Source organism: Rhinolophus sinicus, chromosome 15 (genome assembly GCF_057876585.1).
Source record: "Rhinolophus sinicus isolate RSI-liver-muscle chromosome 15, RSI-T2T, whole genome shotgun sequence".
NCBI lineage: Eukaryota > Metazoa > Chordata > Mammalia > Chiroptera > Rhinolophidae > Rhinolophus > Rhinolophus sinicus.
The window spans coordinates 119,899,355-119,915,994 of record NC_142515.1 but is presented as its reverse complement, the minus strand read 5'-3'; the positions used below and the strand labels follow the sequence as shown (position 1 = coordinate 119,915,994).

The 16,640-nt window shown below is 34.5% G+C and overlaps 1 protein-coding gene across 5 annotated transcripts in view; it reads right to left on the bottom strand.

Moving 5' to 3' along the window:
* The window catches only part of SLC7A11 (solute carrier family 7 member 11), a 386,915-nt gene that overhangs the window by 194,336 nt on the left and 175,939 nt on the right, over nt 1–16,640 (bottom strand). For 3 of the 5 annotated variants that reach the window (XR_016019081.1, XR_016019080.1, XR_016019082.1), the window contains one exon: nt 2,848–2,974. Coding sequence is in view for 1 of the 5 variants with exons in the window: in XM_019730843.3 (XP_019586402.1) it covers nt 2,848–2,974; nt 6,473–6,749 (404 nt within the window). In the remaining 4 variants the exon portion in view is untranslated. Of the gene's footprint in view, nt 1–2,847; nt 2,975–6,472; nt 7,135–16,640 lie in introns of those variants that run through there. The other 2 variants (XR_016019079.1, XM_019730843.3) reach the window with 2 other exon arrangements.

Below are 16,640 nucleotides of genomic sequence, written 5' to 3'. Positions count from 1 at the left end.
CTTGGCCTGCTGGTAGCAGAGGGCACTATACATTTCTTGATATCCTTCTTTTCCTAGACATCGCCTCCTCCCCACAACCTCCAAAACGGAACTATATTTCCTGTTCTCCATCATTTATAAACTTTTTGACGTATACATTAAAATCTGATGTCATTTTAGTGCTTCCCAAACATGTTCAAGATATGAAAAAAAATCCTTCATTTCAAGGCTCCATGTGATCTAAGCTTTCACTTCCTCTTCAGTTTGCTTCTTCTCACTAGAAGGATCTGAATACCCTTTGCCTGGAGCCCCTATAATGCATTGCCAGTGTTTTACACCTCAGATCTTGGTTCAATCTCCCTTTGCCCAAGGAGGCTTCTCCAACCCTCTGATTGGGTGAGACCTGCCAGAGTATATCCTCTCATTGAACCTCATGGCTTCTCTTTCACAGTGTTTATCACAGTAGCAACTTTATATTCACTTGTGTGATTTCTGGATTGATAACTATTTCCCTCATTTGACCCTGGGCTTCATGAGCATAAGACTGCATTCATCTTGATCACTATTTTATCTCCAGTGTTCAGTATAATGTCTATCAGACAGTGGAAACCCAATAAATATTGAATATATGGTATAGGTGTGAATTCAATCTGCTGATCCCTGCTACGTACTGATGTGTGACATTTCTTTCTTTGAAATCTATGTTTACAGATTATTTCTGGCAAGAGTGACTTTATCTGAAGTATAGTTTTAATAGTAAGTATTAGGTGGGGGCAAAAGTAATTGCAGTTTTTGCAATTATTCTCAATTATAAAAACCGCAATTGCTTTTGCACCAACCTAATATTTAGGTACCTTGTTTGTTGTCAACAAAAATGTCAAAGTACATAGGTATCTTGTTGCCCCTCAGGAGATTCATTACTCTGTCTGTTTGAAAGAGCAACTGAGCAATGTGAGTTCATTATTATAAAGGAATACATAAACCTAGTAAAAAAAAAAAGCATCTAGAATACATTTAGGTAATTTCCTCTATCTACACACACACACACACACACACACACCATGAAGAAGTGCCCTTGTAGTTAAAGTAATATTTGATTATGAGCTACTTGGGAACAGGAATTGTGGCTCATTCCACTTTAGATCTCTTTAACTTGCCATTCACCCTTCAGTAGCAGTTTGAGGAATGAATAAATTAATGAAAGAGCCACTGAAAATGGAATGACCATGCTCATGATAATGCCAAGCAATTAGCCAAAGCCATCCAACCAATACAGGGCTGAAGAGGGATTCAAGTCCAGCTCTGTCAGACTCCAAAGCCACCATCCTGACAGGGCAGTTCTCTAAATAAGTACTGTGCTCATTTGAATATTCAGTATGTTATAGTTGAAACATTATAACCTTGAACTTTCAGTTACTCATCAAAACAATTTAATATCTATAGTACTCAGGGCACTGAAGTAACTAGGGTTACAAAAAGTGTGAAACCTGGTCTTATGTGCTTGAAATGCTTGCAGTTCTAACAGGGAAACAGAATACAGACACCTAAAATAATAAGACTACAAGATACTGTGTTCAATGTCAAATGAGAAGCAGAGACTTCATTGTTCAGAAGAATTAGAGAGGAAAGAAATACCATAAACTAGGGTGAACAGGAAATTAACTGGGGAAGAGATAGAATTTAAGTGGACCTTTGAAGAGTAAGAGTCAGACCATCAGAAAAGAGTGGAAGGCACATCCCAGGAAAATCCCAGATTTTACAAAAGGAACAAAGCACCTCTTTCTCATTATTCATTATAACAAGTTTTGAATAATGCCAAATTGTTTAAAATGAAAACAGATTTAACAAAGAAGTAAATACTACTCTGAAGCCCTTGATTAGAAAAGAGGCTCCTAGGACGATAAAAATCATTAGTGTTAAGTTGATGCTTCTTATTATAGCTCTGCCTTTGGCCCTTAGCCATGAAAACAGGGGATAAAAATCTCACATGAGCTCTCAGCTGTGTTATTTCTGATAAGTTTACAGGAAGAACAAGTTTCCCTAGTTATTTCTGTCAAACTGTAATCAGAATGTGCACGTCATGTTTTGTAAAAGCAATTAACCTAAAGGAACGGTGATACTCGAAACTTCTCATATGACACCCTAAGTTTCCCAGGAAGTTGAAGGAAATTTGCTATTCAGAGTGACTTAGCACGACTGGGTTTGATTCTCAACCAAGACAATCAGGAAGAGGAACACACTGTTACAACAATAAAATCAAAAAAGGTTTGCGTAACTGTAATTCACTGATTCATTTAATGTGAGGGAGTGAGTCATTTAGGTCCGTGGAAGGCTTAACTTCTTGTCAAGTATAAAACGTGATTATGAGACACTAAGGTTACATAACTTGCTCCGGCTGTGAGGCACAGAAGGTTCCCAGTCTCAAAAACAGAGTGCAGTGAAATGTCTCAATAGTGCAATCTACAGGAAGGAAAACCCCAGTTCCTAGCCTAACGCTTAATTTTGTCTGGACAGTCAAAAGATATGATTAATCAAGGTGGATTTTGATGCTTCAAATCCTTTCAGGGTAACATCTTTCTGAGAAATATCACTGAGAAGAATTGAAAATTAAAGAAAAGCAGCTAGAAAAAAGTTAGGCACGGTTGGCAAGCTATGGCCTGTGGCAAAACATTAATTAAATGCATTTAAAGCACTAATTAACATAGGTATTTCATCACAGACTTTATGTCCTGAAGTACACATATTTATAACATAGTCACATGAAACACATATGTTTTTACTAGTTTAAAATAATCACAGGCATTCAAAGAACGGTGTAATAAATGGGCATATTTTTTCCTTATTTTTTTTTTCTATTTATGTTCTTACCGTATTATGAGCAGTTCCACCCAGACTCGTACAAAAGCTGGTAATGGGCCAAAGACTTCCAGAATATATGTGTAATGACCACCAGATTTTTTTATACTTGTTCCCAATTCAGCATAGGACAAGGCTCCTGTGAAATATTTATAATAAAAAGGTACAAAGTTAAACTATCACCAAGTCATTCAGAAGTAGATTTGACACAGCAATTTTTATATTCCGTGAGCTATTACTACTTGCTTTGGTCTAAATGACACCCTGATTTCAAGACAAATAACAGTCATCTAATTGTTAACAGCCACCAACTTCCTCTTGTAACTGCCTTAAATTTGAGATCTAGTTCATTTTAGTCAAACAATATAAGTTTACTTGAAATGGTGAGGACAAACTTGACAAACATCTAAAACAACATCATATTATTAAGAATTTTGAATCTCAGACCTGGGAAAAAGAGAAGACAGATACCAGTAACACTAACCGATTTTTAGAACATAACTTCACACCAGGACAAGGAACTATCCCAAACTGACCTCATTATATTGAGAATCCTTTTAATAAATGATATTTCGGTAGCATCTCAAAGCAAAGAAAATGTATCCATTCTTCACAAAAGAATGGACTCCAGGTCTTGAAAGGTTTTATTTATTTTGTAGGATATGCTTTGTTTGTCAACAAAATGAGTTTTAACTCAGATATTCTATTTCTAGAAAAGGTTTTCTTGGATGTCTTTGAAGTATACACTTCTTCTGGGTTGCTGAAGTAATGTTCCTTTAAAAAGATGCTATAAGTTATAGTTATGACATGAGGTAACATTAATTATAAACCCAATTTTAACATTTAGAAATAGAATTCACATGGACTTGAGCAAAACCTGAGTTTCCTCCTCTGTGTATTAATGTGATAACGGGTGGCAAGGCAGTATTGGGCCTGACACGTGGAAATCACCTCACGAAATATAGTTACACCTATTAATTTCATCAATTAATAATTAAGAAAATGAAAAATATATCTTGATATTATGTGAAAACTTCTATCCATACTGCTAAGTACTCAAATGTAACGCACATTTTGCCTGAGCGACTTCAGAGACTGAAGGTGTGGGAAACAGTGCTAGTCAGTAAAGGTTCAGGTAGAATGGTCCAACATGAATATAATTTAAATATTCAGTGAAATCTTAGTATCACTCATCCTATTCCTGAACCTAGCACTGTATCAGAGTCATCCAGGAAGACAGTTTTATTTTTAAAAGTAGGCCCTAAAGCCATACCCAGACCCACTAACTAACCAAAAGAGTCCAGATTCTCCAATAGAGGGATCCAAAATAATCTATTATTTTAAAATTTTCACAGATAATTCTAAAGTAACTAGTCTGCAGATTGATATTTAGGGATGACTGATACAGTTTGCCTATTTATAACTAATTGTAACTAGTCACAATTCGCTCTCTGTTGGAAACCAGTTGCCATGTTGGTAAACTGTACAGAAAAGCACCAATATAAAATGTTATTCGAAAGAGTCTTAAGTACCTCAGAATTTGTTGCCAGAGAACCAATATCTAGACCAGTATCTGCTTTGCAGAAACTCCAGATGTTTGCTCTAGTTTAAATTGGGTTCTGCAAGGATGAGATTTTCATTTGAAATTCTCAAGCTCCAGAACCATTTTACCCTGATGAAAAAAATTCAAAACAGCATGTAAAAATCCATGCATTGACCCTGGCATTAGAAAAACTGTAAACCAAATATATAGATTCTTTACTTTTAGTCCAGAGTTCTAGAGTTTTAAGAGGAATAATTTTCCCCCTTATATTTTGCTTTGCTTCCTGTTAGGAAGGCACTACTGTCAAAAAGCTTGTAATAACTTAAGTGACAAATGTAGTGCAAATATAGATAAGTAGATTCACACAGGGGCACACTCCCTGCAATTGGTAATCAAAGAATACCAACTCGAGAGACTAGTAACTTTCACTAGTTCCTTTAGCTTTTCTTTCCCCTGAGCCTGAGATGATATACTTCTGCAGAAGCATATTTTCAGAGCACAAGTCAACATCACTTTAACTAGCTCAATGCTTGAAGAGATCCATTTTATTATATCTGAAAAATCTTTCAATGCGCACAAAAAATAGAGTCACATAGTGGGAGCTGCACGCACATAGTATGCAAAGTCCAGCAATCTGGTTAGGGCTTTTTCTACTAGACACTGATTTACTCTGGATATACCCAGTGTTGTACAAGATTACAGGTTGAGAGTGCACAGAAGTCATTTAAGACAATCAACAACTAGGCTTTTCTTGGTCTATAAATGTACATGCTAGCCCATAGGAATACCACAAACTCTTTTTCAGAAAAAAATCTAAAAAAAATAGTTCCTCCATAGGTCTTTTTACACTAAGGCTTTGTTTTAACAAGTTTTATTTAAAATACCTTCTTTCTAATAATGTCAATCTAAGTTCTCCAGACAAATGCTCAAACCAATGCATTCAAACATCACAAGGCCTAAAAAAAGAATGGACTGATACATATAGGGACAAGAGTTAGCATTTGGCCCTAGAATTATAACAAAGAGCTAGTACCTTTAAAGAGTAGTGTCTTTTAGAATCAAAACACACTATTTGCCTGAGAAGAGCAAATGTATCTTTTTACCCCATAGCATCAATACAATTTATTTTTTTTGACCATTCACCAATTTTTGTCACCTTTATAATTAACTCATGTAGCTTTCTACTAATCTGTTCACTTTATGAGGGGACATTTATTACCTCTTTACTATCAATTGTCAAATCAACAGAAGAGATCTAGATCTTGAAGAAAAATTAATAATCATATTTCTTCTATCAGCTCTGTTCAGATTAGCTCAGCAAACAGGTGGACAAAGTACCTCTGTCTCTATAGACCAAGTAAACCATAAAGAAAGAAAACAGATCTGGGCAAGCACAGCAAACTAACACCCAATTCCAGTTCTACAATTTGCATGGCAAAAGTTTATGGGTACTAGGGAGAGATGAAAGGCTGAAAAAGATCCGAAATATGCTCAGATCCTTGCAATACATATACCCACTTGTGACAGGGATTCAGTTATGTGCCATCACACAGCTTTCCACGTCAAGGACTCTGGAAAGAACACTAGGGAACTTGACAAGAGTATGAAGTTAAAAAATTAAAAAGGCAAAGACTGCCACCGTTTGCTTTGCCAATAAAAAGGTCAATAAAACTTCTGCTGAACATTCAGTTCTATGTCTAAATAGGTCACGTCGCATTTCACTTCACAGGTGTTTCATTCAGCGTGTCAGCTGCCAAGATGCCCCAAACAGACAAACCAAGCACAATCGCCCTGTACAGAGAGGCATACACGTATTTCACCGGGTCATCAAAGTGATCCTTTGCTCTGGTTGCCACAGAGAAAAGTAAAGAAAATCGTCTGTCATAGTTAGGAAAAGCGAGTACAGCCCACAGAAAGCACTTTGGAGGGATTTTGGGCCCCTGCCAACAGTGGACACTGCGTTTGGGACATTGACATACCTAAACAAAAGTCAGAAACTTTCACAGAGCCTTGGCCATTTCATTCACTCCTTAGAAAGGACCCTGTTGCTTTCCCAACTCCACAGACACACCCCCACGAAGAAGCTGCACTCACCAAACAGTGACAGGACCCCACAGACTGTCCAGATAATCAGAGACATGCCCACGCTGCCCGTGTTCTGGAGCACGCCCTTAGGAGAGATGAAGATTCCTGCTCCAATGATGGTGCCAATGATGATGGAGATGCCCCTGAGCAAAGTGATTTTCTTCTTCAGCACCACTTTCTCCTGCCCGCGGGGCTCCTTGCTGCCCAGGGAGGGCAGCCTCCCCTTAACATTCCCCTGCAGGTAACCTCCATTGGAGATGGTGGACACAACAGGCTTCCTGACCATTGTACTGACACACGGAGGCGGGGGGGCTAATGAAACGGAGGGGGGAAAAAAGGAAAAGAAAAACCTAAAACTTTCAACTTTGGTGTCTCTTGGTGTGACTGACCAATCTCTTCCTCTTTGCTTTCAGATTGTCTTTCTCGGTGCTACTGTGTTCACAGGTAAAAACTCAGAGGTGTATTTTCTCCTTCACAGCTATCTCATTACTCCTCAGAAACACCTGTGTGTTCATGGGGCTCCCCCGTCCCCCCATCAACTCCGCCTGACGACCTCTGCGCTGCGGCTGTGTCTGCGGCGGCCGCTCTATTACAGACCAGCTCAGCTTCCTCGTGGGCTGGTATTTAAGCTCCTGCCTGTCACACCAACTTACTCCAGCTAAATGATGATGCAAATTCTCCAGGTTTGCATCAGCCACAGGAGGAGGCTCCAGCATTACTCAGCTCTTTTTTTTTTTTTTTTTTTTTTAACAGTAGCAGCATGTTGCTCAACTGACCTAAGCTTTTCAGAGAACAAAGCACACACTTAAAAGGGATCTTAACCGATGCAGAAGTAGTAAATTCAGAACAGACCTTCCCAGAGATTTAAAGCAACTCCTAGCCAGGGACAAAAGCTCTTTAAGCAAAAAGAAAATGAAAAATGAAACAGGAAATGATCACTGCACTGTAAGGAGTCTTTTTTTTTTTTTTTTAACTTGCGTAGAAAACATTTTACACACAACTGTTCTGATAAAAGGACATAATCCCAGACTCCACTGTTTATAACAACAAAATTAAAATTTTATAACCTGTTTCCTGCTTATTTTTATTTATTTTTATTTTGGGGTTTCCTAGCAACACAATCAAATCTAATATTTAGAAAGCTAGAATGATTCTGTATAGCTGCTGTCATGCACATAACAATTGTGAGTCTTACTCAACATTAAAAGATAAAAATTATTTCTTACTGCCAATACATCAGTATCTAAAATCACCATCTAAGTGTGACAAGTTTAAAATCACAATGATTCTAGAAAATAGTCATTTTCTGATTCTCAGCATTAGGTGATCTCCTAAATTAAATAAAAGATATATATTCTTCATTTTCATGTTGTTCCATCAAATTACTAAAAAAAAAACTAATTTCAAAGTTAAACAGTAATTACAATGACATAAAAACATGCATATACCTAAAGCTTGAAAAGTAATACAGAGAATAATCATTTGGTAGGTAATGATATCATGTATGATTTTTTTCATGTATGAACTATTGTCATGATTATAAATTTAAAATGAATTAAAAATGTAAGCTAAAATTAAATGGTTTACTTTGAAACGGTAAGAAAGATAAAACATTTTTAAACCTTACTAACTGTCTTAATCAAGTGTCCATAAAGCAAATACCAAAAGAAAAGAAATCCTAGGTATCACATTTGGCCATATTTTAGGTGGTTCTGGATTCAGTGAGAATTGGACATTATCATTACGCTGAAGCTACATTTACACACACCATTAAATATGCTTCTGAATGTCTGAACATAAACAACAAACAAAAAACATGTGTGAGAAGCGGGGATGGGGAGAAGTTCAGGATAACACAAGAAAGAAACAGCCACTAAGAAAGTAGCGTGGAGGAGGTCTGAACCATTTTCTGTCATGTTGGCACCTGAGAAAATGTTACCATGTCAATGGTCTACCATTCAAATATCTGAGGCAACATCATTTCCTTTTTATGTTGTCTACCTAAACCCTACATAATTTGCTTTAAGTATACCAAGTCAGGATTTTTCTACAGCCAAAGTAAATACTTTTACCCAGCTGTTATATCTCTTAAAAAACAGAAACAGGTAGTTTTCCCTCATTCAATCTTGCTGAAGTTTCTGAAAAAGAGAACTAAAGGAAGATTCTTCTATTTCTCTTCCTCTTCCTCCCCGTCCTTCCATTTACACAGCTCTCCTAATGAATAAACATAATGGGGAGAGGAGAGGTCTTTGTTTCCCAAAAGGAGAAACATAATAGTTCTAAAGAAATATGAATTAAAAGTAGAACAGTCAGTATCCCAGGGAACAACTTTCCATCTCTAACTAGCACAGAGCCACACTGCAATTTTCTATTTTATGCTAAATGGCTGAACTAATAAATTGAGACGAAGTCTTTGCTCAGACGGGCAGTCAGATAAATTCTAAAGGAGGAAAAAATGTTCTTTCTATATCAAATAACATTCTCCTTCTTTACACTATTTAAAATAAATTATGAAGAAAAATTGCTGAAGTTAGATCAATGGCCAGAAGGATTGTACTGTTATATGAGTCATACTCAAAACTTCTGCAAAGCTGCACACAGTTACCATTAAGACACCAGCATACATCTTCCAATCACCTGGAAGTTTGCAGAAAATGCAGGTTACAAAAAAAATGTTGAGCTATTTTCAGTGTTAACAAACCCTTATAATCAACAGCTCTAAACTAACAAACTGAAAATTTGGATAGTCTTCAAATATGTGCGTATCATAAAAACGAGTTCCAAGAAATGCATTTATATTCCTCCTCCTGCTTTAGGGCTTATTTTAAACGCTCCTGTTAAATTCAGAGACTATTGTACTGCTATTTACAACTATTTATTTGGTTGTAAAGTATTTATACTGTGCACTGGAATAGCCCCAACTCCCTAAAAGCATCTCATGCAAGAAATAGACATGATATACCGTGGTAGCTTCCTTCCCCTGCGAGGTAAATTATTTCTGTACCATATTATAAATATGAGCATATCACGATCTGGCTAAAAGTCATCATCTCCCCAGGTGCAGGATATAGGAATGTGACCTGACCTGGGATATTTCTTAACAGAACTAGATTTATCTTTTCTTGTCTTTCGGAAGTTGTTGAGATGTGACCCCAGAACAACCACTGGCCATGCCTGCGGCCATGTTGAGAAAATGCTCATGAAATGAACTGAGGCTATGCAGAGACGAGAGATTGAGAATTTCCCAGCATCATCAAGCCCTGTTTTAGTTTCTAAGGGAGCCAGATTGGCTTTGAACAGACACTTTATAAAATGGCCAATATATTTGTGAAAAACTGCTCAGTACTATCAGCTGTCAGGGCAATTAAAACTAAAACCACAATGAGATATTAATTCCCACCATAACAGTGGCTCACTTGAGAAGAACTGACAATACCAGGAGTGGCACACACATGGAGCCACCAGAACTCCTATATTCTGCTTCTGGGAGTGTAAACTGTTGTTGCATCATTATTTTAAAAGTTGTTTGGTAGTGTCTGCTAAGTTAAACATACACATATCCTTTGACCAATAAATCTCACTCCTAGGAAGTGAGAGTTAGGAATATGCCCAATAAAAATGAAGGACATCTAGGTGCCAACAGACATGGATGAGAACATTCGTAGTAGCTTTATTTATAATAGCCAATACTAAAAATAATGCAAATGTCCCTAAACAGTAGAATGGATACAAGTATCACTGTATTTATTCAGTGAAATACTATAAGACAATAAAAAACAAAATGCTCAATAGCTATGTACAATAATATGGATGGCTCACATAGTGTTGGAAAACAGATGTGAAAATATACATACTATATGATTCACTTCAAATACAGTTTAAACATAAGCAAAACAACTCTATGGTGTGAGAACTCTGATGGCTACCTTTCAGGATAAATGGAGTCTAGTGATTGACGGGGACACAAAGGCAGTTCTAGGGTTGTGGTAATGTACTATTTTACAACCTGTGTAGCAATTACCTGAGTGTTTCAATTTTATGATAATTCACTGTACTGTACACTTATATTTTTGTACTGTTCTGTATTTATGTCAAATTCAATTTTTAAAAGCAAGCAATTTAATTGAAAATGTATGATATCTTCTAAAAAGTAGATAGATCAAACAAATAAAGAAGCTATAGAACATTTGAAGAGTATGATTAATAAACTTAGGGCAATAGTTCTAGAGAGAACTTCCTATCCACTAAATAAAAAATACAGATTATTTAAAGCATTAACAAAAATGCCATGTCTAAGATACATGGGAAACCCCATGTTTCCCCAAGGGAAATTCCAAGAAATTCCAAAGAATTAACATGCAAATAAATACTTTTACTGTAATACAATAAAATTATAAATAATAATTTTAAAGCCAAAAAGAAATAAATCTTGTATGTCTGAAAATTTAAAAAACATACTATCAACTTATCTTTCAATTAAGAAACATGAGAAAAATAGTCTCAAAGTACTTAAAATTGAATAATCACGAAAATGATGTCCAAATTTGTGAGACTCAGCAAAAAAATTAAAGAAAAAATTAAAGCTATAAGTTACATTAATCAGAAAATAAAAAAGATTTAGAGCAAATAAATTAAATATTCAACACAAAATTTGGAGAAAAAGACTACATTCAAAGAAGAAAAGATAATTCCAAAAGTGAGGAAAGAATAAAAAAGATAATGGAAAATATTCTCAACAGTAAATTTTAATTATTTTAATAATTAATAACATAGATAAAAGTCTGATGAGAGTGAACAAGAAAAAAATTATGAAATTAATTAAATGTGAAATGAAAAAGAGAAAGTATCTTAGAGAGCTGGAGTTCTTACATAACAAAGGAATGTAATGAACAACCCTGTGCCGGTCATATGAAAACCTAGAGTAAGTGGACATATTTCTGGAAAAAAAATAAATTCTGAAATGGCACTAGAAGAAATTAAAAAAAACAACGAATGATCATTTAAGGTAGTAGTCAAGGATAGCCTTGACTCAAAAAATACAAAGCAAAACAAAATTAGGCATCATTTGTTTTAGAGGTAAAGCCAACCAAATTTTCATAAAAGCAATAATCCCTTTATTAGAGAAGTTATTTAAGAGAATGAAAAAAATAAGAAAAAGTATCCAACTCATTTTTGTGAGTCTAGAGCAGGAGTTGGCAAACTTTTTCAGTAAAAGGTCAGGTAGTAAATATTCTAAGCTTTATGGCCACACATGGTCTCTGTCCAATGTTTGTGTGTGTGTGTGTGTGTGTGTGTGTGTGTGTGTGTGTGTGTTTACAACCCTTTAAAAATGTAAAAATTATTCATAACTCTTGGGTAATTTGCTAACCTTTGATCTAGTAATATCTTGATTGCAAGAAAGGCAATGCAGAGTCATTGCAATGACATGTCAAAAGTTTTGTAAATGAAGTTTTATTAAAATACAGCCATGTCCACCCATTTACATAATGTCTTTGACTGTTTTCGCACTTCAACAAGAGAGGTGAGTAGTTGCAATTGAGACTGAATGCTCGCAAAGTGGAAAATATTTACCATCTGACTCTACAAAAAAAGTTTTCTGACCCTAGCTTAAGAACAAGTAGGAACTAACTACCTATTTCTCCTTTGATTTTCTCTCTTATTAGTAACTCTTCTTGCACATTCAGAGTTGCTATTCCTACAAGATAGACATGCTCCAGTCTTAGTGCATTTGAGACTGCTATTCCCTCTACCTGAAATTCTATTCCCGTAATATCTAGATGTTTCATTCTCTCACCTGTACTAACTTTTATCACAATGATCGCTATATTGCAGTTTGTATTACTTTTCTCTGTCCCTCATTAGATTGTGAGCTCCCTGACCTTGACCTGAATGTTCATTTCTGCATTTCAAAATGCCTAGCCCGTTATCTGTTACATAGTAGTTAAGTACTGGATATATATTGATAATTATTAACTCCCAGAAACATAAACAATATTACATAGCTCTATTAGGAGAGTGAAAGTGGTGGATTAGGGGAGGAGAGAAGTAATATAAGAGCCAAATCATCACCTTTCACAGTAGAAAGTTGATATGTAACACATAAAACTATCACTATAAAAAACAGGATACGCATATTATTTAAAGATATGGAGGCCAAAGAGCTTGCACAAAGCATTGCATCTTCTTCCAACTGTTTTATCCCCATTCACCTCAGGTGAAAATCTTAGCAATACAACAGCTGAACAGAGGCAATATCCTACTTGCCACTAGTGATGGGGTCCTTACTGCCATTTGACATATGAGTGAGTAAACTGAGTTTGCATTCTAGACTACTCTCAATAACAATGGTCTTATTTCAGATTCTCGAGAAAAATACCATGATATGAGGAATCAATCATATGCAAGTGACTTGCTAAAGAAATGCTTTCATGAATACTGGTAAGGGAGTACAGAAAGCAGGGAAGGGAGGGGAAAGAAGATGAGCAAAGATACAATTTCAGGTAAAGTCCCAGCCTGACCCTGCAGGAAGGATTCTTGAGGGTAAATTATACCTTAGCGTTCATCTCAACTAAAGACAAGGATGTTGGACTTTAATACTATCAGATCAGTGATCACTGGCTAACATCCCTTCAGGGGGAAAACAAAACAAACACAAAACACAAAAACAGGGGACAAATCAGGTTCAGGGGGAATGTGTTGCCCCTGAAGAGCAAGAAAACGGGTAGGGGAAGGATGGAAAGTGATACCAACAAACAAGGACACCTGTTTTTTATCAATACAGCCACTACCTTCACTAAGCAATGAAAGTAAATATCATCAATAGTGTGTATTGATGTAACCAGTATTGACAAATCAAGATCACCTATGCAGAATTCTTGCTGAAAATGTTTAACCTGAATCCAGTGATGAGTAAACAACAGAATAATCCATAATAGGGGAAAATCTATTCAACAACTATCCTAGAATTAAAAACAAAACAAACAAAAACCCCAAAACTCCATGTAATAATTTAAAAAAAAAAGGGAAGAGGGGTCTGTTCTTAGAGTAAACTAAAGTTTATAACCTAATGCAGATTGGAAATTTGATTGGACCTTACACTTTTCTTAAAAGGCTATAGTAAAAGATATATTTGGGTCAATTGAGAAAATTTGAATAATAGCATGTATGGAATTTTGTGAATTTTCTTAGGTGTGATAAAATTGTAATTGCATAGGAAAATGTCATTATTCTTCAGAGATACAAGTGAAACATATGTGTCATGATATAGGCAACTTATTTCCAAACGGTTCAACAAAAACTTGTGTAATGAGAGATTAAGTCAAATGCAGTAAAATATTAACACTGCATCGTAGTCTATAGTTACAAAAGTTTCAAAACAACATTAATGTTCATCAAAAGTGGGATGATTAAATAATTCTTCAAATATACAATGGAATACTAACCCGCTATTTTTAAAAAATTCAAATTTCTTAATGTTACTAGAGGTAGGTTTCTAAAATATAATACATGTGATGTTAAGTAATAAAATCAGGACAATAATTGCGTAGGTGTATAAATATGAACGCATAAAATGTCCACATGGACATTGAGCAGATGGTGTCAGACTAGGAGAGAACTTTTCACTATATACTTATTTTTAATACTATTTGATATTTAACCACTGTGAATGAATATCTATTGTAACAATAAAACTTGTAACAAAGAACAGTGGAGAAAGCTTCAAAGAATGTAGAGATAAAAAGGATACTAAGATAATTGAAAATTGATATAAATGTAATAAAACAACACAATAAATATAACAACAAAAGTCGCATATGAGTCTATGAAAAGCTAACAAATTCAGCTTACTTTTGGTAGGATGGATCAACTGAAAAAAGACAAGGCAGAAGTAAATCTTTGAAAATGAAAAATAAGGGTCATAAGTACTAACAAAATACAAGTTTAAAAACTATAATGAAGTGGTACAAATTCAAGCCAATTTATTTGAAAAATCAGATTAAATGGACAATTTTCTAGGTATTACCAATGACTCAAGGATCAATAGAAATTTTGAATTTTTAATATTAGAAATTAATCAGTAGCTTAAAAAATCATATATAAGAAATGAACAAAACCCACAGATAGTTAAGTTATACAGGAAAGAGTCACAAACATTCAAAGAACATATAATTCCTGTCTTAAGCAAACTGTTACCAAAAGTAGTCAGAGACAAATCTCCCAACTCTTTTAATTAAGCTAATGTAATCTTGATTAAAAAAATTTAAAAGGCAGTAAAAATAAGAAAAATGAGGGTTCAGTTTTACTCAAAACACAGATAAATGTATGCTAAATATTAACATAAATTCTAAAAATATTAGTAAACTATATTCAACAATGTATTTAATAATTATAATCAACTTACATTATCTCAGTAATGTAGTTTAATAATAGAAAAGTCAGTGTAATCTTTCAATTGTGTAATTAATGAATACTAAATTATAAATTTCTATCTTTTGTATATATTATTTTATATATGCATATATAGTAAAATGTACTCTATTTGACATTGTATTAGAATTCCTAACACAAAAAGACAAAAAATAAAAAGTTCAGTTATTTTAAAAAATCTTTGTTCTTTACAGATGGCATTATTATCTAAATATAAAGTCCAAGAGGTAAATTAATATACTAATATATAAATAAATGTATTAAAATAATAAGAATGTTCTGTAAGGTTGCTGGATATAAGGTCATTACACAAAAATAAATTACATTTCTAAGCACATATAATAAACAATTATAAAATATAATCTTTTAAAAAGTATAATTAAAATATAATTAATTGAAACTTGCTAGATGATGGGTCTATGGCAGAAGATTATAAGCTGATATATGGAAATATATAGATCATTGTCTGACATCTAGTCACCAATCAATAAAAGTGAACTGCCATATTACCCCTTCTAAAAAACAGTACCATTAATAACTGAAAAAAAAAATGTTTCAGTGTACCTAAAAATATGTTAAAAGTTTAGAGAAAATTGTAGTCTTTACTAAAGACCGATGAGAAGATTTACAATACAAATATATACCTTTTTCTTGGATGACAAACTCAATATATTATAGCTGGTAGTTCTCACCAAATGAGCTAATAAATCGAATTAAAATCAAAACTCAATATTTCATAAAACTAGACAAGCTCATCCTCAAATTCATATGTTACGATGGAAAAAAAGCTAAGACTATCCCAGACAAATTAAGAAAAAAAACAAACACAAACTAGTAAGAAGAAGATTCAACCAACTAGAAGTCATGACTTATTACACATATTTAGTAATTAAATTACTGTGGTATTGATACAGAAAACAAATACACCAATGGAACAGAATATAGAGCTTATACAAAAGATTTAGTTATATGTGGCTCTATCGGTATATGACAGGTAGCATTACAAAATACTGGAAATAGAGTGGCCTGTTTAATATACAGTGTAGGAATAGCTATCCATACAGAAAAAGCTGAAAGTAGACCCCTACCTCACACCATACACAATATTTTAGGCAGGTTTCAGGACTAAATAATAAAAAGCAAATTTCAAATAATGTATTTCAAGAATGCATAGTAGCAAATTTTGTATCATCAGGTAGTGAAAGACTGCTTAAACAGGTATCTACATTGCTTGCTTCCTCACCTGGTAAGTTCTCTGCTCCAATGTCATCTAATCATAAAGGCCTTCTTTGACTACCAGATATAAAATACTAGCCTCACACCTACCGCTTGACATTCTCTGTAGCCTTCCCTGTTTTATTTTTCACCGTAGCAATTATTACCCCTGCTGAGATGGGCGGAGGAACTTTGCCTGTTGTGCTCACTCCTCTGACCCCCAGACCTAGTACCTAGCACAGAGTATTCCTTCAACATTTGTAGAATTATAAAAATACAAAACAAAACAAAAAAATTAAGAAAAGTATTTACAAACTTACCACATTGAGCTGAAATTCTTCTGAATTAAAAACTACCACAAACAGAAATAGGCCCTAGCGTAATGATAATATTTACATTTCCCATTAGAGAAAGACTTAAAGTCCATAATACATAAAGATATATATGCAAATCTATAAGAAGAGAAAAATGATATAAGACAGAAAAGATTTAATCAGACTACTCACAGAAAAGAAAACCTCCCTGGCAGAACACG